Source organism: Hipposideros armiger, unplaced genomic scaffold, assembly GCF_001890085.2.
Source record: "Hipposideros armiger isolate ML-2016 unplaced genomic scaffold, ASM189008v1 scaffold_47, whole genome shotgun sequence".
NCBI classification, from domain to species: Eukaryota; Metazoa; Chordata; class Mammalia; order Chiroptera; family Hipposideridae; genus Hipposideros; species Hipposideros armiger.
Window position 1 is genome coordinate 5256894 of NW_017731397.1, and position 26317 is coordinate 5283210.

Sequence of the window (26317 nt, forward strand, 5' to 3'; positions counted from 1 at the left end):
TAGTCTGTACCAGAGCCACACACCCAAGAGGCAGAAAACCCCGGATCTGACAAGGCTTATCGTGAGTGATAGGGGAAATCTGAATTTCCTCATCTATAGGGCTTAGAATACTACTTATTCCACCATGAGGTATAAGTGGTAGTTATGAATCGGCCATATCTCCAGATCTGTAGATGACCTATGTGTAAACCCCTTAGTTATCATGCCTGGTGCTGTCTTTCCCCAGCTGTTGGTCAGTGGAACACTTTTCTCTAGGACATTACTAAGGATGTTCATGGGATATATGTACTGGGCTCAAATAATTTGGGGCAAAGATGCCTTGCAGTTAAACAGGTTTGTTTACTGCAGGATTTGTTTAACATGTTGAGATGCACACTCAGGCTCCTATAGGGGATGTTATACAGCGTTTTCAAAGCCATCGAAATACAGAACCCCTGTTGGAGGAGCAATGAAAAACATCTCCTCCGTGGGATGGAATTTGCAGAACTCTGGACCGAAGAAAATGCCACAATTCTGTTTCTGACATAAGTTTGTTTAAATAAATGCACTGAAAGAAAGTGAGATAAAATGTTTCTCTCAAACAAATCTCTTAGATTTTTCATCTTAGTTCATTTCCCCTGTCTTCATGTGGGTGAAATGGGTCTTAAAAATCTCAGTGATGAGATTTTCAAATAAGGGCATGGAAACCTGAAGGTGTTGCAATGTGATGTTTCTTTATCTTTTAGAAGGAATTAATATCATATCTGCTGTCATCTTCTTCTCCAAGCCACATGGAGATGGCAAGTTCTTTAATTGATTCTTTATTTGGAGAAAATAATAACACCAGTATCTCAGGAGTGTTTGAGCTGATCTGTGAGGTCAACATTTTACAAATGAAATTGACACATGGTTCATAGAGGAACCAGGAGTTGGCCCCTAACCCTCTGATTGTGGGTCTACTCTTACTTCTAACACATAACACGGAACACTGTGCTAATAGTGCATGGCAACTATTCTTACTCAACACTTGCCAGTATACTTTTGATTCAGGAAAGCTGAGAAGATTAAATGTAAAACGAGGAACAAGGAATAATAAAATTAGTTGGTTGTTCTACAGACAGAAAGGAAAAGGCTATCTCATTCAAAATCAATACAAGAGGTTCAAATTTCAGGGGATGAGAATCATTGTTCCATGTACCCAAAGGCAAAACAAACTAAAACCCACTCATCCAACACTTCACACTATGTGTTCTCTGAATTGACTGCAGCAATTAAATTGGTAGGTTTTCGTCTCAGTCTAAGTATAAAAGTCTGCTATAGGATGGATGTTAAGACAATAATAAAAGTGGTATTACGATTCAATCATACCCTTAGGCTGACAAAAGGGATTTAGTTTCAACTAAAGATAAATTTGGTGGTGGTGGTGGTGGTGGTGGTGGTGGTGGCGGTGGGGTAGTCAGAATGCTTCTGAAAACTTCCAGAGTCCAACAGTTCCTCTAGGTCTTGAACAAATATCATACATAGTCTGCTGTGAGAAACCCATCACATTTGTTTTGGAATAGAAGGGCGAATAGTCAATATCTTCCCCTTTCAGGTGAAGGAAACAGGCACAAAGATGCTCATGGAAGAGTTAGTAGTACTGCTGTGATGGTGCAAACAGCAGAACAGAAGGCAGCATCCTTACCCACCAAGGCGGCCTGTCCCATTGCTGAGCTAGGCAACCCTCTGTGCTACCCCTGGGCTTGAGACAAGGCTGTGTCATGAAAACAAAATGTTCTGTTTCCATTCTCATGGTTTTTATTATCTGGAGATACCAAAAATATGTTTCACTATTTTTTTTTTCAAAGTGGCAATGTGTCCTGAGATCAGCCCTGACTGCATTAGTTCTCTCCCTTGTGCTAATTAGGCCAATGCTCGTATATTGCCTAAATGAGGCCAGATGATCCAGGAAGACTTACAAGTTGAGAAGCATGTTTGTTTGGAAAGACAAATGGATTTTCACATTAACGATCATCTTAGAAGACTGAGGATGATATCTTTCCTTCCTGAGCCTTACCCATTGATAATTTTAACAACTGATATTATATAACATTGTGCTTTTTACAACAGATGTGCGAGATACTTAAGACAAGGTGTAATTACCTGTCTTTCTGCAGATGAAGAAACTGACCATTCACAATGTGCCTGGCACAGGGCTAAGCACCATATATCTATTAATTCATTTACTTTGCAGTCACACATCCAGTGATTTGTTTACCTGGGATTTGAATCCAGGCCTTCTGACCCCATATGCCGTGATTATTCCACACTCTCAGGTGACAGTATAGATGGAGATGATGGAGGTGATGATCTATGGCCTAAAGCAGTACAAGAGTATTCAAGTTCACCTCATCTGAAAGAGCTGGGTTCACTTTTTGAAATTCAGTTTAATTTACAAGATTAAAGTAAGATGCATCTTTGCCTGTTGATTTTATGGATTAACACATAAAAACTATAGCCATATATGAATCTATATAGTTCTGCCTATTTGATGAAATATAAAAGGCATTTCCTTTCCCTGTAACACAGTGATACCTCATTATGTAGGGGAACCACCTCCATGATAATCAATGGCATGTACTAAGAAAAACTTGAGTTTTAAGAGCTTCAAGTCCTTCCCACCTTGAAAATCACATGTTAATCGACCTGTTCAGTGTTGACTGCCTTAGTGCAGTTTCATTAAAAAGACCCATTCTAAAAATCGTATGTTTCTTATATTACTCAGGCCGTTTCCTACAGCTGGAAATCCTGGACCACGTGGCCACTGCCTTCTCATCTTTGCTAAGCGATGTTAACATTCAGCAGAACAAAGCTGAGGAGCAAGATGGAGGGGAAAGGGTGCAAGTATCCTCAGAAAGTGGAACCAAAGAGCATCACAGAAGAATGGGTGAACTTTTCAGGAGAGCTTCAAAGCAGACCAGTAGAAGGAACTGTAGTCCAGAAGCACCGAAGTCATTGGGGATGAGGGAGGAATTTTCCATCGCCTCTGCAGAACCAGGGGAACGTGGAGCAGAGTTACCAGCTGGGACAAACAACCATGACCAAAGTCATTTGTCTCCTTTGGCAGAGCATTGGTCTCTCCAAGCCTGTGATGACTTGATGCCTTGTCATCCTTCCCGAGCTCTTCTGAAAAAGCAGTGGCCTTACTCACCCATGCTAGCCAAGCAGGCTTCTCTTTCCTGTGTGTCTGAAGGGTCATTCAAGGACAGAGTGCGAAAAGAAACCTCAATTCAGACGAACAAACTCAAGAGCATGTCTCATCTTGAGGGCAAAACACCAGACTCCTTTGAAATGGAAGAGGTGAGTGTTGTACCTACGTGGTCAACTTCTAAGAGGAATAACCCTCACCAAGGCATCTTTTGCTTTCCAGCGCTCATTTTAACCTCTTCATCTTTTAACCCCTTGGCAATAGGTCTTATTGTTTCAAACTCATGTTTCATCTAAGACATTTAAGGTCATTCTAGTTGCTTCGGTCAGAACTAAACCAGTATGAAGCTGGCTTTGCTTGCTCCGATCCCTTGTTCATAGCTGAACCTACAGGTTATTTCTGAATTGCTTTTGCTCACTGTTTTGTTATGCCTCTCAGGTGCTTTTACCCACTCTAACTTTCCATGTTTCACCTTCTTTGAGGGGTCAGTTCAGCTACTTCCCACTCAGTGAAACTCCTCCTCTGTATCCTCATAACTTAGGCAGGGAGACCTTGCTATGACAGAGACTGTGTGAGTGTGTGTGTGTATGACATGCTCTGACCCCCTCCCAAAACTAGACTGTGTGTGAGAGGCTATATGTGCATGTAATGCAGAGAGAGCCCTCAAAAAGATAGAAAAGAAACTCACTATTTAAATTTTGTTTACTTAAAAGGTATATTTCAAATGTTACATCCTCATCACACAGACTGGGGGGAAAATATTTGTTTCACTCAATACCAGTGGATGAGTAAACAAAGCAAGCTTGTGTAGGTTGCACCTTAAACAGGACTGAATTCCAGATTTAATAGTCATTTTTCAATTTAAAAGCACAGCTATAAGAAATGAAAAATATGTGTGAAGTTGGCAGATTAACATGGCATTTTAAACATAAGCCAATGTACTTAAATATCTAGCTATCAGAATGTCAACTATGATTGGCCAAATTTTGCCTCCCAATCAATCCATGATGTTTTCTCTAAAGTCCTAAAAAAGGCTGATTTGGGCAATATTTCGCTTAGTTCTCAAAATTATGATTCCAATGAAATTGTGCATAGATTTTTTAATGCAAAAATCAATATATTTTTGTATTTAATTTTGCTTAGTAAAGCAGTCTTTTTTAAATTCCCAAATATATTAAGAGAATTTAATACTTAAGAAACTTCTGCAGTTGTAAATCTCAAATCAAGATAGGGTGCTTCTTTATATCCACAATAAAACATCATTAACCTTCCCTCTCACTTACATACAGGGATACTGTTCTAGAACTCATATGTAAAAATGTTACCCTAGGGCCGTCCGAGTGGCTCAGTTGGTTAAGAGCTTGTGCAAGAGTGTGAGCTCTGAGCAACAGCGGTTCGATGCCCGGCCCGAGCTGAGCTGCTGAGCTGCCAACAGGTGGGAGGATGGCTCAGCTAAAAAAAAAAAATGTTACCCATATTATTAAACAATACCAATTGGCATCTTGATTAGGTAGGAAATGTTTAAAAAGTTATAACCATTTCTTTATTCTTAATTGTTTTAATTGATTAGGTTTGGCACAAGTAGAATAACCCAGGAATACACCTGGTTTCCATTTTAAATTGCTTGGACTTCTTTTTGTTTTTGTTTTTGTTCTTTTATTCAATAGACAAATATATACTTTACATTGTGTTAAGTGGATTTTTGTCCATGATAACAGTCACAGCAAAAATGTTTCTTATTATAGTTGTATATTTACATGGTATACACTGGTTTCAGTTACAAAACCAATAAAAATAATCTTAAGAAATATGTCTAATTACAAGTATAAAGTACTTCTTTGAAGAAAAGGGATAAAAGATTAAAAGGAGGGAACAAACATTTCTTATTATATTGCTGAGCTATATCTTCATGTTCCTCTGTTTATTTCTGGATTAAAGGTTATATGATATAGACTATAGTGTTCAAAATGCTTATGTCCTCTGATTCAGCTTTCGATATTCAGACATTAATCCCAAATAAATAATATGACATATAGAAATAGATTTATATACAAGGGCATTCATCTCACCATTATTTCTAATTGCAAAATTTAGAAAACATTCCAACATGGGAAAATCATTAGGTAAATTAATGTACCTTTAAAACATGGCCTATTATGCAGTCATTACATATGGTGCTCTCAAATAAATTTTATAAAATGGGAAAAAAGTCCCCCATCAAAATTTTGAGTGAAAAAATTTGACTACATAACTACATCCAGAATAAATGTATTTTTTAAAACCTGCAAAGATATGCTCTAAAATATTAACAGTAACTATTTTCCTACCCTTTTTAACTTTTTATGTTGATTAAATTTCTATAATAAGCAATATTATTATTTTTAAAGACATATTTAGTTTTAACAATAATTTTATTCTCATTATTAAAATAGTATTTATTACTTTCTTAACAGAATTTTAAAAATGAATTCTGCTCTATCAATTTGGAAATCAAATTTTCTTTGAACTGTCTAAGCTTTATAGAGCAACTGAGCTAAGAATTTTCTGAGCTGCTCTCCATAAATTTACCAAAAAAGTCATAAATACATTCCCTAGGGAGCTAAAATTAAATATGGGGAATAACATGCTTTCTTCAAATATACTTAGTGCTCTTTGGAAGCAAAAAAATATACAACAACAGCAACAATAATAATAATAATAATAATAATAATAAATTTAGTTAAAATGCCACATGTCCCAGGTGGGGCATCTCTCCCTCCCACCCAGAAGTGATTTTCCCCTTGCCCTGCCCTGTCCTGAGCTCCTCTAGTTCTTTGAATCTTTATCTGAGTGCCTCGTACATGCATCTGACTGCAGCAGGCTGTGAGCTGTGTGAGTTCAGAAATCATGTTTAATCCTCATAACAGTAGCCAGTAGGCACTCATTACATGTTGATTAATGAAGTGAATTTGTTATGAAAGCATTTCTAATGAGATGGATGCATTTTGATGTCTCAGGTCCAGAGCTTTGAAGAAGAGACTGGTAATCCTTTCGACCTGGCTTCAGGAATTATAGGTAAGAATTCATCAAGGTGTGCAGTGTCATCAATGGTCTTTCAGAAAGGGAATGTAAATAGCTGCTACTCAAACTTCTTAATATGTAGAACTCAAGTTATTGCCAGGAGATGCCATATCTACTACTGCTGCTGCTATTACCATTTCTACCTACTACTATTAAAAACCTACTAGCGATGCAAGTGTAAATCTACATTTCAAAATACTGCGGTAATGTTCAATATCACTGGGGCTAATGTGGTATGTGGTCTATCTAACGTTAACTCTGTGTGATCTGACCAGTACAGTGGAATGGATTTCACATAGGACTGGGGCTAACTGGGTGAATACTTTCTTACTTCTCCTGCCAACTGCTTAATGTTGCACAAGTCATTATCATTTTACTGGGTCTCAGTTTTTGTTTTTTTTTTAACCTGTTATAAAGAGATATTTTTTATGTTCTCTGCCAGCACTTACATTCTAAATTAAGTGATTGTATGACCTTTGTATCAAATTCTCAGTGGAAACAAGTTGCCCAGATGTAACTTTCCAAATCACCCCTTAGAATGATCTCGTATTATCCTAGACAACAGAGAAGGGAGTCTTTCTCTACTTCTGGCTCTTACGCCCCCATTCAGTCATCATTGTGATTCAGCATTTCCATAATCCTATAACAGAGCTAAAAGTAGGCAGGAATTAGTGAAGCAAAATAAAGCAGATGAAGCCACTGCATTTCCTGGAAGAAAATATGCAAATTTTAAATTTAATTTAGTGTGGTGTCAAACACATCTTTTTCATTACAAAGTGTATGTATGGGCCTCATTTTGCTAAACGCTGTTGAGAAATTATGCATTAGTAATTATAGGGTCCTGCTGATTACATAAATTGTTATCCTGCTCTTTGAAGTAATTACCACATAACCTGCATTGAGGTTTCTAAGACAAAAATAAGCATCTGTTTTCCATTTAATTGAATGCTTCTCAATGGAGCTGGAGGTCCCCTTGCCAATAGGAGCTGCCTTCCTTAACATTCAATTAAGAGGTCTGCTGATATCGTGTTAGTTACCGCAATCATCCCAAAAAATGATTTGGGAAGTTAGGCAAAAGCACTAATCTACATTTAACCTCAAATTTAAAGAGCAAAGTAAAATGGGTGAAGGTTAGCCTAATGGAGAAAATCGGAATTACAGTTAAAGCAAATGTGGTTTTGTTACTTTCAAAAACAGTGTTGTTAACCCAAGAAAAAGTAGGACTGAAAAAACAAAACAAAAACAAAAAAAAACTCAAGTAAAGCTAGCTCAATTAATGGAGAAAGTGGGAAATTATTACCTTGATATATATGAATGAATTACAAATCTAATCATATATACATATATATGAATGAATTTTTTACTCAAAATTTAAAAGGTGACTTCATTCAAAAGATGAAGGCACAAAGACTGTTTTGACCAATAAGATATCGTGGAAGTAATGCTGTGGTACTTCCAGGGCATAGCCTTGAACCCCCCTGGCTGCTTCCTGGGGCTTGAGATACCTGCTCTTGCAACATTCCCTCTAGAAACCCAGCCCTCCTGTTGTGAAAAGCCCAAACCACATGTGGATGCCACACGCAGGCTCTCTGGTGGACAGCCTTGAATGAGCTCCCGTGTGAATAAGCCATCCTGGATGTCCAGTCCAGCCCAGCCAAACTTTCAGGGGACTCCAGTCAATATGCCATCTGACTTCAACTGCATGAGGAAATCCAAGTGACAGCCACATAACTGAGCTGAGTCAACCCATAGAACCATGAGAGATAATTAATTATGGTTTTAAGCACATAATACACACAAATAGGTAAAGGTATGTGATAAAGTCTTCAATACCTTTAAAACTTAGTTAAAAGACATTTTAAAAACTATATTTCATCTACTCATGCATAGTACTCTGAATATGAGCTGAAGAAAAGTGTATTTAAGCATTTTTCTAAATGAATTTGAGCAAAATTACTTCTTATAAAAGATAGTACACAGGCCATAAATATACCATACTCTCTTCAGCCTTGAAAAATTATCACTGAAATGACAAAGGAACATAAATATAAGGAGGAAATATATAACAGTGCTATTAAAAAGGGAGGCAGGGAACTCAATCATCCATATTCCAGAAGCCTTGAGGAATTTGTGTGAAATAGCAGGGGCACCAAAAAAATGTATATAAGTGGACACGTTGGTCAACATTGCTCAAGCAGTAGTTTGCTGTAATCAGAAGTGTCTGGACGCTGATGGTAACCATTTTGAGCACCTCTTGTAATTGCAGAAGTCAAACGTGACTTGTATTCATACTTTGTTAGCAGTATATACTGAGTATTATAATTTTAATACAGTTTTCCTTTCTTAAAATGTGTTTACATTGTTTTGGCACCCTCTGCATATTGTAGGTGAAGTTGCAGACAGTTCTGTAGGAAGCGCTCACCTAAGAATTAAAGAGACAAGTCCACTTCAGCACTGTGTTAACAAACTAAGGGCATAATTTCTAAAAGAATCTCATTTAACTCAAATTGGACAAGACGTGCCTTTCCTGTCACCTCATAAAAGTCAGCGAACACAGTAAAATTATCTCAAGATCTAGCAGTTCACAATCAGAGGCTATTCAGGAGAAATGCTTACCAGTAAAATTATGGCTACAAAGAATCCTTAGAAATCCTCAGAAATGAATATTCTCAGCGAGGGATGTGAAGATGCTGCTTCAGTGTAAGAGAATAACTTCCAATGAGTAAACACTGCTTTCATATGAAATACACAATGTCTGAGTTTGCTTCTGATAATGGCGAAGTAACCTCTTAACAGGCCAACCCTCCCACAGGTAACAATAAACTCTGGATAAAGTACTTTAAAAATTCCTACCTAAAGGCACTGGAGAGTGACCCAAGGTAGGCAGATATTGGAGAAAGCTTCAACACTTGAAAACAAGGAATGGCACTGGATGTGTTTTCTGTTTTTTAAAGCCTGAGAGCAGGCTCTAATTGACACCATTCTAAAAAATGTATAGAAATTAGCAACCTGATTAGCTAGAAGAATCAGAAGACAGTCTGGGGCCATGACACCAGATGGAAAGTGAGGAGAAAAAACTTAGAAAGGAGAGGGAGCCAGAGAGGGAATTTCTGAGTCTAAGTCTGAAACCTACCAAATCTCTAGCCAATTCTTGAACTAAACATGCATGGGGATTATATTCCCTATTTTATATTTCATATCTAGTAGCTTAGGGGAAGGGCATTATCAGTTTGTGAAGGGTGTAAATGTCTAAGTACTGTGTTGCTTTGTACACCTGAAACTAATTTTAAAAAAAAAAAGGCATGGGGAAGACTGCGAGAATCTCTGCTAAGGCTAAAAGAAATGAACTGATATTTCCAATTGGAGTTTGATTCTAGCCAGTTTTCCTGCCTGCTAAAACAACATACTATTCACAATGTCCAGGTACATTTAAAAAAACATTACTGGACTTACGAAGAAAGAAGAAAATATAAACTACAGACAAGAAAAAGGCAATTAATGGAGACAAACCATGAGAAAACTCAGATGTTGGAATCAGCATATAAGTATCTTAAAGACCTTATTATAATTGTGATGAAGGATGTAATGTAAACCTTGCTCACAATGAACAAACAATAGAGAAATCTTAAGAACAAAATAGAAATTATAATAAAAATGAAATGGAAAATCTATAAGTGAAAACTATAACTTCCAAAACACAAACTTTGTTGGATGGGTCTAACAGCAGATATAAAATGATAAAAGAAATACTGATGAACTTTAATACATATCAGTAGAAATTATCCAAAAATCTGAAGAACAGGAGAAAAAGACATTAAAATTATATTTAAAAAGTTATCTGAATTTCAGGAGCCTGTGAGACAATATAAAAACATCAAGTATGCATGCAATTGTAGTCCTAAAAAGAAAGGCTAGAAAGAATTGGGCAGAAAAAAAATTTCTTGAAGATGTAATGGTGGAAAATTTCCCAAATTCACTCAACATTCACATATTCAAAAAGCTTGGCAATTCCCAAGTAGGATACACAGAAAAGTATACTTAAATGATGTTATGGTTAGATTAATAAAAATCAAAGATAAAGAGAAAATATTCAAAGCGGGTACAGAAAAATTAAATATTGCATGCAAGGGAATAAAAACGTGAATGACTGGATTTCTCATTAGAAGCAATGGAGACCAGAAGATAGCAACTAACAGCCAGATTCTATATGCAGCAAAATACCCTTCAAGAGTGAACATAAAATATAGACATGTTTAGGTAAAAGAAGACAAGCTAACATTACCAGTATGCTTGCAGTGCAAGCAATGCTAAAGGAAGTTCTTTGAACTAAATATGGACAGTGAATTGTGGTTTTATACCATATGTCAATGTAATACATATGACAATTATAGAATGGAGTATGGGAGGTTGGTAAATGGACCAATATAGCCTCCAGGTTTCTACATTTTACATGAAGTGGTAAAATATTAAATTTAAGTAGACTGTGAAAAATCAAGGATCTAAAGCAACTCCTAACAAAACTACAGCAGTATAGCAAAATGCTGAAAGAAAAATTTAAATATAATTAAAAAAATACAATGAAGACAGTAATTGACAGGCTGAATACTGCAGGAAAATAACTGGATTATAAAAGTATGAGACATGTGAGAAATTATTTAAGAATTGAGTGGAAAAAGAAAAGAATATAATAAGCAAAACGTCAAGGGAGGCAGATTCAAGGAATATTATATAGATGTAACAGGTGGTTAGAATCAGACTCTTTGCATCTTAGTTTTGACTGAGGTTCAAAAAAGATCAATATCAGATACAAAGTCAGTGTGTGACAAGCCAATATATGCATCTTTTGTAAGGAAACTGTAGGACCTAGTTCCACAAGTCTTGAACCTTTCAGCCCGTTGTGTATATAAAGAAAGGACACATTGTAGGGAGAGAGAAAAGATTGAAAAAGATATTTCATTAGCGAACACAATTTCATTAATGCCCATCTGTGTTCCCATTCCACCATTTGGAAGAAGGGGGGGGGGTTGCTAACTTTTAACCCCACGCAGTAAGAGGCCTTAAGGAGACCACTCACAGAGCAGCTTCATCATATTAAACAAACACAGTCACAGTGTGACAGGCAACTACTTATTCTAAGCGCTTCATATGCATGACGTCATTTAATCCTCAAAATAAACCTTTCAGGCAGGCACTCTTATGATCCCTAATTATTAGATGAGCAAACTGAAGCACAGAAAGATGAAATACTTTCCATAGGTTCACAGATAGTAAAAAGTGGTTCCAGGTTTCAAATTCAGGCTATCTTGCCCCAGAGCCTGCACTCGTAAATGCTGCACCATGCAACTGCGAAAGAACTTCCCCAAAGTTGGAAGACCCGTGTCTCGTGCAGGAGAATAATAATGCAGGCTGTGGAACGGGGTGTGACTCCAGATTGAAAGCTTCTCAAGAACAGGTCAAGATGACAAGAGAAGAATTGACCACCATATTTCATCAATTATAACAATTTTTTCTTGAAATCAAGACATACCTTACGATTGATAGCAGGTCAGATTTTAAATGGCAGAGGTCTTTTTTGTTTCTTTTTTAGTGGTACATAAATAATAGGAGTCTTAAAATTAATGGTACCTAATACTATTTGATGACAGTAGACATCAAGAAAAGGAAATGCCATCTGACCAAACCACTGACCCTGCAGTGCATCATATTTACACAGCCATAACTACGTATGTGGGATTGGTGAGTTTTTAGCTTTGAGAATCAACAAAGAGGCAAACAGGGAGACTTCATTCTGGCCATATAGCAAATCAGAAATATTATCAAACTGGACATTTTGGAGGTAGAAATATAGCTGTTGAGACGTGTTCGATGGAAAGTCTGAAGAAAAGGTGGAGGGATACAGACTTTCGTCCAAAGAGAAAACAGGTGGCACCAACCTGGGTGACTGAGGAGTGGTTTCCACAAACATGTTAGCAAGCTTTAGAAAGACAATATGGTGCCAAATCCTAGGTTTAGAAGCATCAGGGAGAAATGACAGCTCTTAGGACAATAGGCGCAGAGAAGGGAGTTGTGACTGTTACCGAACGCAAGGGGTTCATTGGCCTGCGCACATCAAGGTCCAATGAGACATGAACAGGAGTCCGCAGCAAAGAAAGTAGGTGTAAGGAAATGGCACCAAGCCCAGAGACAAGATGAGCTAGTGCTCTTAAGACCTGGCTCCCCGATGGCCTCTAGGAAATAGGTTACATAAGGGGGAAATCATTAGACATGGTAGTTAAGAAAGGCGGGGTCATGGGCTCTACTGAGTGGTCATGGCTAGGGTAGGAGGCCAGTTGATCATTGCATCAGGTGCTGATGTCAATCATGGGGTCATTCTGTCAGGTTTCAAGGGGATGTGGCCAGTAGGGTCGTTCCAGCTTATGGTCTGGAGCTAAAATACAACTGAGGTCCAGATGTTAACTTTAGTTTGACCTGAGGCCTTATTCCTAGGACTGTTTGATGCTGACCAGAATCTGATGTCCTAAGTAAGGGCTTAATGATTAAAGGAGTGGGCGTGCAGTGTGTGCAGAGGTGGAAGGATAGGAAAAGAAAGGAAGCAAGTGAGTCATGGTGCTCTTAGTCTGGTTTGAATCAAAGAGAAAGAGAAGAGAAAAAGTAAGTTCGAAGAAATGAAGTTTTTGCAGCTACATGGCCGAAGCCTGGAGTGGATAACGGTATGGAAAGCTGCCTTCTGTAGAGGGAGGCAGCAAAGCTGTGGAGGCAGCTGGGAAAACGGTAACTCCAGATTTCCTTTCCTCCTATCCTCCCATCTCCAATGGCCATAGCCAAGCTGAAGGCAGAGATCAAGGGAGCTCATTATTTGGTCCATAGGAGACAGAAACACAGAGCTGGGTGGAGAAAAGGAGGGCGCACCTGGAAAAGCAAATAGGAAGTATTCAGCACAGGACACCAACGTCTTCACCTCAGAGAGAAGCCTGCAAATGCCGATTACAGCTGATGGGCTGAGAAAAAGTTTAGATAGATGATAGATGATGATAGATACATGCATGCACACATAGATGATAAAGGGAGTGGAATAGACATGTAAATTAGTTAAATCTTATCTTTTATAAAGGAATCAGATGGACCTGGATTGAAATTCAGGTTAGTTTTACTACCTATAAAAGCTAATCTAGAGCAAATCAGTCAGCATCTTGATGCCTCAATTTCCTCATAATAGCAATAAAATGTATAGAGTTGTTATGACGATCTAATGAGTTAATTCATGTAAAGGGATTAGAAGAGTATCTGGAACATGGTAAGCACTCAATGAAATATTGTCATTAATAAGTAAAAAAATAGAGACAAAAGCATATTAGTTAGAAATAAACTACATAACCAGAAGAATCATAAGCCAAAAGGTTTACAAGCAATTTTTACCTTTGGGCAGTTTCTTTTCATTACATAGTCTTTAGTACTATCTGATTTTATTATGTATATGTAATGCTTTGATTAAAGAAATAAATATTGCAACAAAAATAGTTGCTTTTAAGTCCAGGCACATCAATGAAAGGAGAACACCTAAATATCATGGTAAAATGTATGAAGTCAAAGGATAAGGTGGGGTAGAGAGTAATCCACAAAATTCCAGACAGAAAAACACAGATTACTTACAAAGTGAAAAAATTCAAACATCGCATTAGCAATGCTGAATGGCAAATGGGAATAAACTAATATACACGAAACTTAGAAGTGGAAAAGTGGGATCCAGTGATTTTATGCCCATCCATACTCTTCCATATGCAAGAGCACCATAAATCCATGTTCAGAAAAGGACTCGTGAAGTATATCCTTCACCACCTATCAGAACAAAGTCCTGATTGATTTAGGTGTTACTCAAACTAAAGTACTCCAGAATTATGAAAATAGGGTATAGAAAAAGTGAACTCAGGTAACCCCCCCCAAAATACAGTTAAATTTAGTTAATTAATTATAGTTAACACTTTTGAAAGAAATAAAATATTATAACATAGTTTTGGATAAAAAATAAAAATTGCAATACTGACTTGCTTAAATTCTATTTTATTATAACAAACTACTGTAAAATGTTGGAAATAGAATAATAGATCTAAAGACAAAAACTAATCAGGGTTGATAATATTAAAACCTAGTGAAGTATACTTCAAGGTAAAAGAAAATATTAAAATACAAAGAAGACTTTTAAAAATTAATAAAAAATTGTAAACCTCATTTAAGGTTTAACAATGATGAATCATTTCATACCAAGTAATTAACATTGAATATATAAAGGCTGAGTTTATGAAAAGCCGCTAGAAATCAATGAGAAAAACAACAACAGATCTTATTAAATTAATGAGGAAAGAAAATACTTAGGCAATCCAAGGAAGACATATACAAGCTCTGTAAAAATGATAAAAAATTATCAATGTCTCCTGTAACTAACAAAATGCAAATTTAAGTAATAATAATGTGTTTCACCTATCATATTATCAAATATTTAAAGATTTAATAATACCCAGTGTTAATAAAAATGTAAAACAAATACTCACCCATTGTTAATTGGAAGTTAAATTGTCCTAATTACTTGAAGTGTAATCTGTCTATGTCACACAATTTTAAATGTACACAATTTTGATACAACTATTAGAGTTCTGGAATGTGCACACAAGGATTTTTACTGCAAGAATGTTTATAATAACAAGCAACTAGAGGCAGCCTAAGTGCCTAAAAATATGCTTGTTCTAAGCAATTCTTGTACATCCTCATATTAATATGTATTCAGACATTACTTTGAAAAATGAGGCAGATATTTATGTGTTGATATGGAAAGGTCTCAGAGATACACTATTGTTAACTGATGAGGGACATGATATGTGCAAAAGATTCTGTATAGACACCTCTTTGTAGTAAAAAAGTGTACCTCTTTCTGTTGGGGAGAGGGAACTATACACAGAATACTTCTGGAAAAATGTATAGGGAACTGTTAATGGTCTTAACAGAAGGGAAACTAACATGTTTTAAATTAATTGGTATCTTTTTCTTTTGTTACCATGTGCATATGTTATTTTCATAAGACTACTTAGCAAAAAATCCTGGCAATACTATAGAAAATTGACACAATAAAAATGGGAGATTTTGTTATTGCTAATTCTCTGCTCCATTCCCCATGACAACCAGTCCAAAATGTCTGTGCTCTTTTAATTTTAAACACTTTTAGTAAAAATTATATATATATATATATATATATTTAAGGTGTACAACATGATGATGTGATATACATATATATATATATATATGCAGTGAAATAATTACTGTAGCCAAGCTAATTAGCATGTCGTCTCTTCACAGCTACACTTTTGTGTATGTGATGAGTGAACCTAAAATTTCTCTTAGCAAATTTCTAACAATACAGTATTATTGACTGTAGGCATCATGCTGAACCTTAGATCCTTAGAACTGCAACTTTGTACCCTTTGACCAACATCTCCTCCCAAATTGGGAGACTTTAATATGCCTCCCACCTTTTACAGGTCAAGCATGAAATAATAAAAGATGATAGAAAAGATATTAATATTGTAATAGATAACATGCATTTAATAGAAAATATATTGAAATAAGTGTTCTTTGCCAGTGATCTTGGAATATTTATTAAAATATCTAATAATTTGTAAATGCAAAGATTATTTCATCAGTTTCTTATATACACATATATACACACACAGTCTCATACATAATATATAGATCACTTTGCCATAGGTATAAATGCAATAATATTTGAACTCAATAATAAAAATATAAGTAACACTTTGCTCCTCCAAAGGGACAAAACAAAATACCAAACCCAGGACTTGGGGACTGAGTCATCCATTTTAAAGAAAAGTGCAGAAAATACTATTAAATGTAGATCACATGAATAATAATGAACATTTCATATAAAATTGGAGAATTGGAACAGAAGCAGTAATCTAAGGCAAATTCATAGCATTAATTGCTTTCATTATTAAACCAAAAAATATCCAAAATAAACTAGGTATTTGACTCAAGAAATGATCATAAAAGCCGGCCGAGTGGGTCAGTTGGTTAAGAGCTCGCTCAAGAGTGCGAACTCTGAGCAACAGGGAACAGGGTCACCAGTTCGATTCCTGGCCTGAGCTGAGCTGCCAATAGGTGGCAGGATGGCTCAGCTTAAAAAAAAAATTAAAATTAAAAGCAATGATCATAAAAATAATAAAAAAAATCATTAGAAGATAGAGATTAATAAAGAAGGAGAAATTAACAATGTGTGAAGGAGAAAACAAGTGATTTGATAAGTAAAATCTAAGTACTAGGTTTTTTGTGTGTGTGTGGGAAGACAGAACAGTCAAACAATAAAAGAGAGAAAATAAATACAAACACAATTAGATAATCAAAATAAATTAGAGAAAAGACATATACATATAACCACTGATATAGAAAATAAAATTATATAATATGCAAAATCCATTTTTAAATTATAAGGAACATCAGTTCAACTAGTGCAATTAAAACCAGAGATAGTTAATATGGATGATATTTTAGAAAAATGCGTATTTATACTACCAAATTTCATATTGGTATTATATTACCAATATTTATGTATCCATATATATTTAAAATAAAAAATTTAACAAAATAACATAATAGAAAAGCTAAGTAAACAAACACCATAAGGGGAGAAACAAACAAAAGAAAATTGTCCTCAATAAGATAATGTAAATGAAGCAATTTTCAACCCCAGTAGTAATCTAAGAAATAGAAATTCAAATTACACTAAAATAGACAAACGAGATATTAAATTGATGAAGGTTTAAATGATGATACAACCTAATGTTGGTAAGGATACACATTGCTTTCTGAAGGCAATATAACAATGTGTATCAGAAATCTGGCATATGGCTCATCTCCTGACCTGTGTATACCCTCCAGAAACTTATAAAGAGGTGTGAACAATTAGAACTAGCCTAACTATCCATTATAGAGAAATGTTTAAATAAATAATGCTACATAAAATGGAATATCATGTGGTCGTTAAGAATATGGGAACACAACTAGTATTCCTTGCCACAGTGGTTAAACACTTAGAGTTAAGAGACAGAAACAAGCCATAAAATAAAATGTATGTGCCTACAGAACAATAATTCACTTAGATATAAAATTGCATCTGAGATAAACTACAGTTAATAGTTTGGTGACCGTCTCATGATGATGGGTTTCAAGTAATATTTTTTTTCTTCTTTTTACTTTTTATATTGTACAAATTTAAAATCTTAAAACAGGTTTCCAACCCTTACCCGACACACACACACACACACACACACACACACACACACACACACAGATCATTTGATAGAGAGAGGACAATGTCTACATGGCAGTCTCTAGATGGTAGAATTACACCTGGCTTTTCCTTCTTTAGCTTATGTCTATTTTCTAATTTGTCCAACAAAATAATCATCATCCGGCAAAGATAATCCTAAATGTTAATCTTTATAATCTGGGTACATTTGGGGATTGGTGAGAGCTAAATTATTAAGATTTTGTCAATAGGATTTTTGTTCCAAAGCAGATTTGAAAAGTAACTTTTAAGGGATACCTTTTATATTCTGTCTCCTGGCTGGGGTTCTTCCCCTCAGCTACTACTAAACTCTGTTCTCTCTCTCTCTCTCTCTCTCTCACACACACACACACACACACACACATCTGTGTTATTTCAAAGGGGCTGGCATGCTAATTTAGAAGAACATAAAAAATGGCCCATTCTTCTGTCTTAAGCAGACAAATTCCACAGTCTCTGCTCTACTCTTCCACCTTTATTTTCTCTACCTGTAACCTCTAAACTTACGTTGTTGCTACTTGGTACATGGCACCTCTGTGGGACTCATCTGGAAAAAGGGGAACTATTTGCTAAATGGTGTTCTGTGCGAGGGTGGGAATCTTGTCTTATTTCCCGGCATCCCCAGGCCTAGCACAGCGCCTGACCCATCCAAGAACCCCACACTTACTTTGTTGCCACCCCACACTGGTCATGTCACCATCTGGGCTTCTCTTGTCTTAGCCAGGAAAGTTCCCATTCTAATTAACCAGTGGTGATTTAACATTGCAAAAGTTGTATTGTATAATACAGAGTATAATGACTATCTTAAAATACAGTACATGGTGTTTTTAATGATTTTACTGGCATGGATTTCAATGTTTGAAATTAGGAATGGATCCAATTTGTATATTCCTTTCAAAAGTCTATGAATTGGCGCTTTATTTTTGCATGTTGCGTTTAGTTCTAAGTAATGTAGACTTCATGTACTTCAGTTTCGCACGCATTCTAGCGTTTCTCAGAAAGGTTGGTTCACCTGAATATACATGGAATCTGTTGATTAACTTTATATCCCAATCAATTACAATTATTATTAGGGAGCAGGTCATTGTTAATTCACATTTTGCATCCATACACAGATTTGCAGTGTCCCAAGCAGTTTCAATCACAATACTATTTTTCTCTTTTTAGAGATAGGATATCAACAAATTAAGTAAAGAAGGGAAGCAAGGATCTTTTAAATTCAAATCTAGTCTTCCTTCCATACTGAATTCATTAATTCAACAAATATTTAATGAGCACTTAACGAAAACCTGTTTTAGGTGCTGGCGATACAAATGGCAGCACAACAAAATGTAGTCTCATGGAGCTTATAAGTATTAAGCAAAAGCAATTAATTATTGGTTTTATTGGAATTGCAAGTGTGATAAGTATCATGCAGAGAAAGCAAAAGATGAATCAAAAGCTGTTATCATCCAAGAAAGAGCCATGTACAGATCTAAGTGCCTTGCTAACGCATCCCTTTAAATCCTTGGCAACATTTGAGCGTTTAGTCTGTGTCAGGCACAGTTCCAGGCACTTCACAGTATTAATTCATTGAATCCCCCCTGGGAGGTGGATTCTATCATTATCATTCTCATTGCACAGATGAGGAAACTGAGGTCGAGTGATTGCGTAACTATCCATGGCCACCAACCTCGGCGCCCTTGACTGTCTTTTGCTTCTGGTTGCCTTCTGAATTGACCTTGAGGGAATGCCCCTGGTTATAAGCTCTTAGTTTAGTGCTTGCCTTAACTTCTAGTGCAGAAAAGCTATTAAAACAACAAAATTGCTCAAATAGAAAACTTAGATCATGAGACTTAGCAGATACTGATTTCTGCAGTAATCTCGTACGCATGAATCTCCTTGGCCACCTATGGTTTCATACCTGGGTTGTTACCACTGAACTCCCCAATGATATGGGTTGCTAACGGGGAGGTAAAAATGGACCCCGCTAACACTGAGAAGAGGGGCCGAAGTGGCCATCTCTTTTGTTGTTTGTTTGGTTGGAGTAGTGTTATTTGTTTCTGGGGAATTAGCCCACGGGGAAAAGAGAGCCAAGATGAAAGGAGCTGCTCACTGGTGTGTTCCTGTTCACAGGACAGATTAGGACCAGGACACTAGTGGAGCACATGTCTCAGTGGCCCTGCCCCTTGGCTCTGTCGCCTGGCCTCAATTTGAGTCCAATTGCTTAATTTTCTGCACGCCCCACGAAAGCCAATTCCCATGCTGCTCTGTGTCTTCTTTATATTTCTCCATAATGCCGTCCCTGGCTGTTTAACTGCAGCAGGCTTTATGATAAGGGTTGCTGTTTGGTTTTTTTTTTCTTCCTTGGCACTAGGCAAAGACTTCATTTTAAAAGGCACACTCAAACTCAAACAGCCCTGAACGACTTACACAGAAAGCAGGCTGTTTTCTAGGCTTGTTTTGAAATATTACAATTTTTTTATTAGGCAATTTTATCATTGTTATAAATAAGTAATTGTACTGGGGAGAAGGGATAATCCTTATTTAATTAAATTCATCTATACTCCCAGGTTGGCAGCAACAAGACATATGTGAGCCTAATACCCACAGCCTGCCTCTTTGCATGTGCAATTAAAAATTCACTCTACAGTAGCACTGGCAGTTTAGTGTTGCTTTTGGCATTTACAAATTCTTTTATTTTGTGACTTTTTTTTTTTTTACCATACACATATGCTGGAGCAGATGTTGCTTATTTGTTGTTTATTCAAATCTGTAGGCTCTGGCAGCTAACTCCATTGTTCTGTAATGAAGCTTTATTCACTGTCCTGTATTAGGACCCTGCGCCTGCACGAGAGGCTGCGTTAGTTCCCAGTAGGACGCCACAGTTATTGCCCTTGTAGTTGGCTGTTTATAGTTGGAAGCTCGCACTGGGAGGAAAAAAAAAAAAACAACCACAACAAAGGGCTGGTGGTTACGACTGGGGGTGAGGGGTAGGGACCGGGCAGGAAGGTGACCCGGCAATGATCTGCTCTGTCATTCTGCCCTGGTGGCCTCAGCCTGGCATCCGGACTCATATGCTTTGGGGACTTGGCGGCTGAGGCTGGAAAGCATTTCCTTCCTGTTCTTTCTCTAGTTTTCCTTTCTTTTTCTCCCTCTAGATAGTTAATTTGTTCACAAGCAGGGTTCTACTGCGACTCCCCACCCACCCCTTTATTTCTTGGGCCTTCCTATGTTCATTAAACGGCCTCTCTTCGCCAGAAGGGCTCTGTCCAGCACAGAAATGATTTCTTCCATATATCACACCCTCATCCCATCATTCCTCATCCACATACTATTTCTGGCTGCCTGTGTCTTGGGGGTAGCCACACTTCATAAAGTTGAGAATGTCAGGTCCATGTTGACCAAAATAAAGACCTGCTCATCCTTAGAGCGCCAATGCCAATTTGGAGACATTCGCCTACCTTCTGGAAAACCCCAGTCTTGGCCAGGAGGCAATCAATCAGAGATGTAACCACCTCCATCTGGCACATTATGACATAGAACCTCACTATTAACACATTTGTGATTCATCTTGTCCCAATGAGTGGTGCCAGGGATCAAACCACAGCCTCCCTCCCCGTGGCAGCTGGGAGCACTCTAGCTTCCCAGCATGCGGAGTTAACACATTGGCTCCTGTGACATCGCAAGTAACAATTCTTTTAATTATCACACCTTCCCTCCCCCTCCCCACCCACTGCACAGACATTTTGGCACCATGGGGATATTTTGCAGCCGGCAATCAGTACTTCTCTTAATTGACTGAGTATGTTCCAATAGTGTGAAGCCTGGTATTACCCACTTTCGAATGAAAAGGGCAGTTGTGTGATGCTGAGTTCTATCGCCATCACACCCTGCACGTCTTAGGGAGCTTTAACTTCCACAAGGATGCTGTAGTGTTCGTTCATAATTTTTTTAAAAAGATACCATTTCTCTTAATTGTCTGTCTATGACTGTGAATCTCCTCAGGATTGAATTCAAGGTCTTCGTCATCCTGGCCTCAGTCCATCCTGGCAGTCCCACTTCCTCGCCCACAGCCTAAATGCTGCAAGGATTGGGTTGCTCAGCATTCCCCAGCAACCCTCACTTTTGCATCTTGGTAATTACATTGCTCCCTTTTCATAGAATCCATTTTCAATCTCCTTTCCAAATTCATCCATCCTTCAAGGCCTACCTCTTTTGTCGTCTCCTCCAAGGACCCTATTCCCTGAATTCCTTCTTTGGTGCTCCCATAACTTTTGATATTTCTTCACCATAGGCCTTAATACAGTTTGCCTTGAATGATAATTAGCTGGTAAAAACTGTATGTTCCTAACTAAATAGTTACTTCTTTTAAGGATTCTTTGTGTACGTATATCGCTTGGCTATGGATTGCCATCACATCCACAGAGGGGAATGGGTTTAAGGAATGAGAGTAAACCTGTACTGAGAATGCTGGGTGCTGGGTACTACACAAAGCACTTTACAGTCTTAATTCATCCTCAAAACAACCATAGGAGTAAGTGAATTTCACTCCCGTTTCACAGATGAGGGAACTGAGGATCAGAGGGGTTAAGTAAGTAGATCAAAGTAATCCAGCTATTGAGTGACTGAGCTAGAACTCACAGATCTGTCTGATCTCAAAGCTTCTCTTCTTGCTAACTCATTCCTTTGTTGCCCTAGCAAAAAATTTAATGCTATTATGTTGGAATAGTCAAGGTACCACCCTAATATAAACATGTAGGTAGAAGTAGATTTAGAGTTCAACAGAGGAAATACTGCTGTATTTATAAGGAAATGTTAAAATTAGCACATATTAATATGGTTGAAATGGTCCACATCAAAAAAGGGAGCAAACCAAAGTTTAGGATTTTACCAAGGGTTGTGTTTACTTAAATTCATGATGATGATGATGATGATTATTAAAACCCCACAGATCTATGCTAGATATGAAAATAAACAGGAGAATGCTTTTTTAATGCCCTTTATAAAAATTATTGTCTTTGTTTATCAAGAGATATGTTTCAGAGTTTTTTTCAAAGGATACTTTATGTCATCTATGAAACCAAAATTCCTTTATTTTGTTTTAGCCTGAGAGGTTGTTTTGGAAGGGGATTAGAAAATCCATCTCTCCCAGACCTTTTTCTGAGCAGGGAGAGGTGATTATGAAAGGCAGAGAGGATGTGGCCGAGGTAGTTTATAAAAGCTACCAAAGAACAAGAAAGGGGAGGTAAAGTGGATGCATTTCAGATGTTCATTATCTCACGTTTTATCCCCTATTCTTGCCCCAGCTCAGTCCCACCACTTTCCCACAACCCCACTCCTTTCTCGGTCCCTTTAATTACTGGCCAAGTGCTTGTATAAAACCATTCAAGGTGAATATTCCATTAAGAAGCTAGGCCATTAATTAAGGGGCTCATGTTAGTCCCCAGGTAGCATGAAAGTAATGTGGCGATCAATATCTTGGGGGAAAGCAAGGGGAAAATCACAGCTTCCCATCGCCTTTTCAGAATCTCTTAGAAGGAAGTTGCCAGTTCTTGTGTAACAAAAACCATTCTGTATAATGAGCATAAGTCTCTAGAAAAAAACCCAATATGAGCAAATAAGGCATCCCAATGAAAAGGAAGCTGATCTTAGAAGAGGTTTTGACTATTAGGGTTCTCCTGTCCATAACTGACCTTATTCTGGCTGTTCTCCTCACCTTGGAAAGAGGGTTGGCATGCCCCCTTCCCCCCCACCCCCCAGCCTTCCCCGGGAAAACTGAAGCCAGAGGTGAGGCTGGTTCTTCTTCCTGGGAAGAGAGGTTAGAGAGGGGCTCAGAGCCAGAGCAGCTGAGATTTTGATTGGTTTCTTCTGCTGCCAACCCTGGTGTGCGTCTGGTGCCCACACAGACATCAACGATGATATCTGACATGGTCTATTTCCTTCAGCATGTGCAATTTGCCCACCTGCATGGCAATCACACAGGTTTAACCTTGATCAGGGCCTGACGCATTAGCCAATAGGATTTAAACTTTATAAAATGTAACATCATATGAACTTTTGGTATTCTATTTTCATTAAATGGCTTTCTTTGGAAAACGTTTAGAGTTTTTATTATTGTGATATCATGATTATCCCTATTATATTAATAGATCATCTTAATAGTATAAATTCTTGCCTCCTGAGAAATAAGACTATGTCAAAAAACAGTATTGGCTCCTTGTTAACTGTAAAGTGAAGAAACTGTGATTTGCTAGCAGTCTGGAGACACTGACATGTATATCCTGGTAACCTAGCAGAGGACCTGATACCTATTGAAAGCTCCAAATGTGTTTGTCCAAAGGGTGAATAAGATCAAAAAAAGATTTCTCAGGGGCTCTATTTCAACCTATGCTAAAAAGACAACAAAATCAAGCCCCTCCCTAAATGTCTGCATAGCACTTTGATAAAAGATGACTGAGAGAGACACAGACAGAGATAGGCAGACAGAAACTCATGATGGCCAAACCCCAGAGACTTACCTGAAAGCAAGGTCTCTGAGATAAAACTTTACAAGGATAATGTAATCCAAGATCATAGATTTCTGTTGACCTGAGTTGATCTGGAGAAAGAGTTTTGAATTTAGAGGAAGAAAAGATTTTTTTATGTTCATTAGACTATCATTTTCAAGTATTCATATCAAATATTGTATCAGCTGGGGATTCCTTCAAGGATGTTGAAGAACAAACTAGAAGTTTATATGGAGATATTGAGACTGAATAAAGGGTATGGACCAAGATATTTCTGGCAAAGCATTTTTTTTCCTTTTTATTTATTTTCCTTTGTGCATATTGCCACCTCTTTCTACACTATCCAATACCTTCAGAATATATTTTTTTCCCAAAGCACACTTTTATATCAGATAAGTTAAGCAAATCTAATAATTTCAGTTTACTGCAAGCATCTACCCTTATGGTAATTTTCATTTTCTTTTTCCTCTGGATGGGATGACTTCTAAGCCTGCTATGAGGCAACCATCCTTCGGGACTTTCCTTCACCTTTTTCTGGAGTTAGATTCTCTCTTTCCCAGAGCTCATGTCTTCTTTCTTCAGGTTCTTTTTTATTTTTTAGAGAATGTCCTCCAATGATTTCATTAGGTAAACAAAGCTCTGTCCTCAGTATGCCTTTCCCACCAAATAGATGGTGGCCCTTAATGCCTGGTGCACAGTTGTCATTCCAGGATATCTCACCATCATCCACGTGGAGATTCTCCCTTGTGGAGATTGGATCTTTTTTGGGTCTCCTGTTTTTGGATACTTCTCTATCTAGATTGATGCCTTCACTTTGATGGAGGATTATCTCCAGTAGCTTCTTAAGAAGCATGCAAAAGGGGTAAATTTTTTTAAGACCTATGTACCTGAAAACGTCTTCATTCTGCCCTCATGCTGATTAATATGTTGACTCAGCATCAAATTCTACATTCGTTTCCTTCAGGATTCTGAAGGCCTTGCTCCATTTTCTTCTTGCTTCTAATGTGTTACTGTTGCGAAGTCCAAAGCCATGGTGAACCTTGCTTTGTTTTTCTCTCCTTTTTGAAGCTTAAAGGTTTTCTCACTGTCTCTAGTGTTCCGAAATTTCATAATGATATGTGTGGGCCTATTTCTATCCATTGGACTGGGTTTTCAGCGTCCAGTGCAATCACCAATTCATGCCCTTCAGATTTAAATGATTTGTTAATTTTTTAACACTGGTTTTCACTTTTTCTGGAAATGCTATAATTTGCATATTGGGACTAAAGAACTGGTCCCTAATTTTCTCAAATTTGCTCTCCTGTTTTCCATGTCTTTATTTTTTAGCCCTGATTTCTGGAAGACTTCCTTAGTTTATCTTCTAGCACTTCTATAGAATTCATTTCTGTTTTCACACATTTAACTTATGTGAAGTTTATGTTGTCACAATGCTTTTTCCCCTATAGCACCCTATGCTTGTGTCATGGTTGCAATGATTTCTCTTATCTCCTTGAAAACATCAATAGTAGTTTATGTGTATGCAGGAATGTATGTATTTATGAAGTTTCCTTTTCACCCCATAGTTCCTATTTTATCCTGGTTGATTGAGTTTTTTGTTTTTGTTTTTTCATTTGCTTATTGTGGTCTTTATCTCTCATGCTGGAAATTATCCTTAGATTCCTGGCAATTTGGGGTTGAGTGCTTATGATTAAGAATGAAAGACATACTTAAAAAGCTCATTAGAGGTTCTGGATATGTAGAGGAGGCTTGTTGAATCTGAGCTTAACTGTAGGTAGATGTAGAATAAACAATTTTGGGAAGAACCCTTTATATATTTAGATCATTTCTTTTGGACTGGTCAGGGTCCTCAGAGAGAAGTTTTCTAATCTGCATAAAGTAACAATCAGCAATCTGGGAACCTAGTCAAGAAAAGCTTAGAGGTATTGTCAATGAGCATTCCATGTATACATGTCTGTAATATGGTTGCCATACCATTAACAGAAGGTCATTGAATCCTAGATCCAAAGATCTTCTGTGTTCCCACATTCAGTAAATTTCCGTTATTTCCTGAGGTGGAGGTAGATAGACATTCATTACCGTGGGTTGGGAAGAGGGGGAATTAGGATCCAACTACTTCATTTTTCCAGTCTTTTTTGCTTGGGGTGTTTAATCTACTTAAGTTTAATGTAATCATCGATAAGGTAGGATTTATGTCTGCCATTTTGCTATATGTTTTAAATATCATCTTTTTGATTCCTCTATTCCCCCATTACT

General features: G+C 37.2%; 1 protein-coding gene across 1 annotated transcript in view; it reads left to right on the top strand.

The window, feature by feature from the left end:
- Positions 1–26317, top strand: part of ITPRID1 (ITPR interacting domain containing 1) — a 113397-nt gene that overhangs the window by 43991 nt on the left and 43089 nt on the right. The window contains exons 8-9 of the mRNA XM_019639882.1: positions 2744–3318; positions 6163–6220. Coding sequence (XP_019495427.1) covers positions 2744–3318; positions 6163–6220 — 633 coding nt within the window. The remainder of the gene's footprint in view (positions 1–2743; positions 3319–6162; positions 6221–26317) is intronic.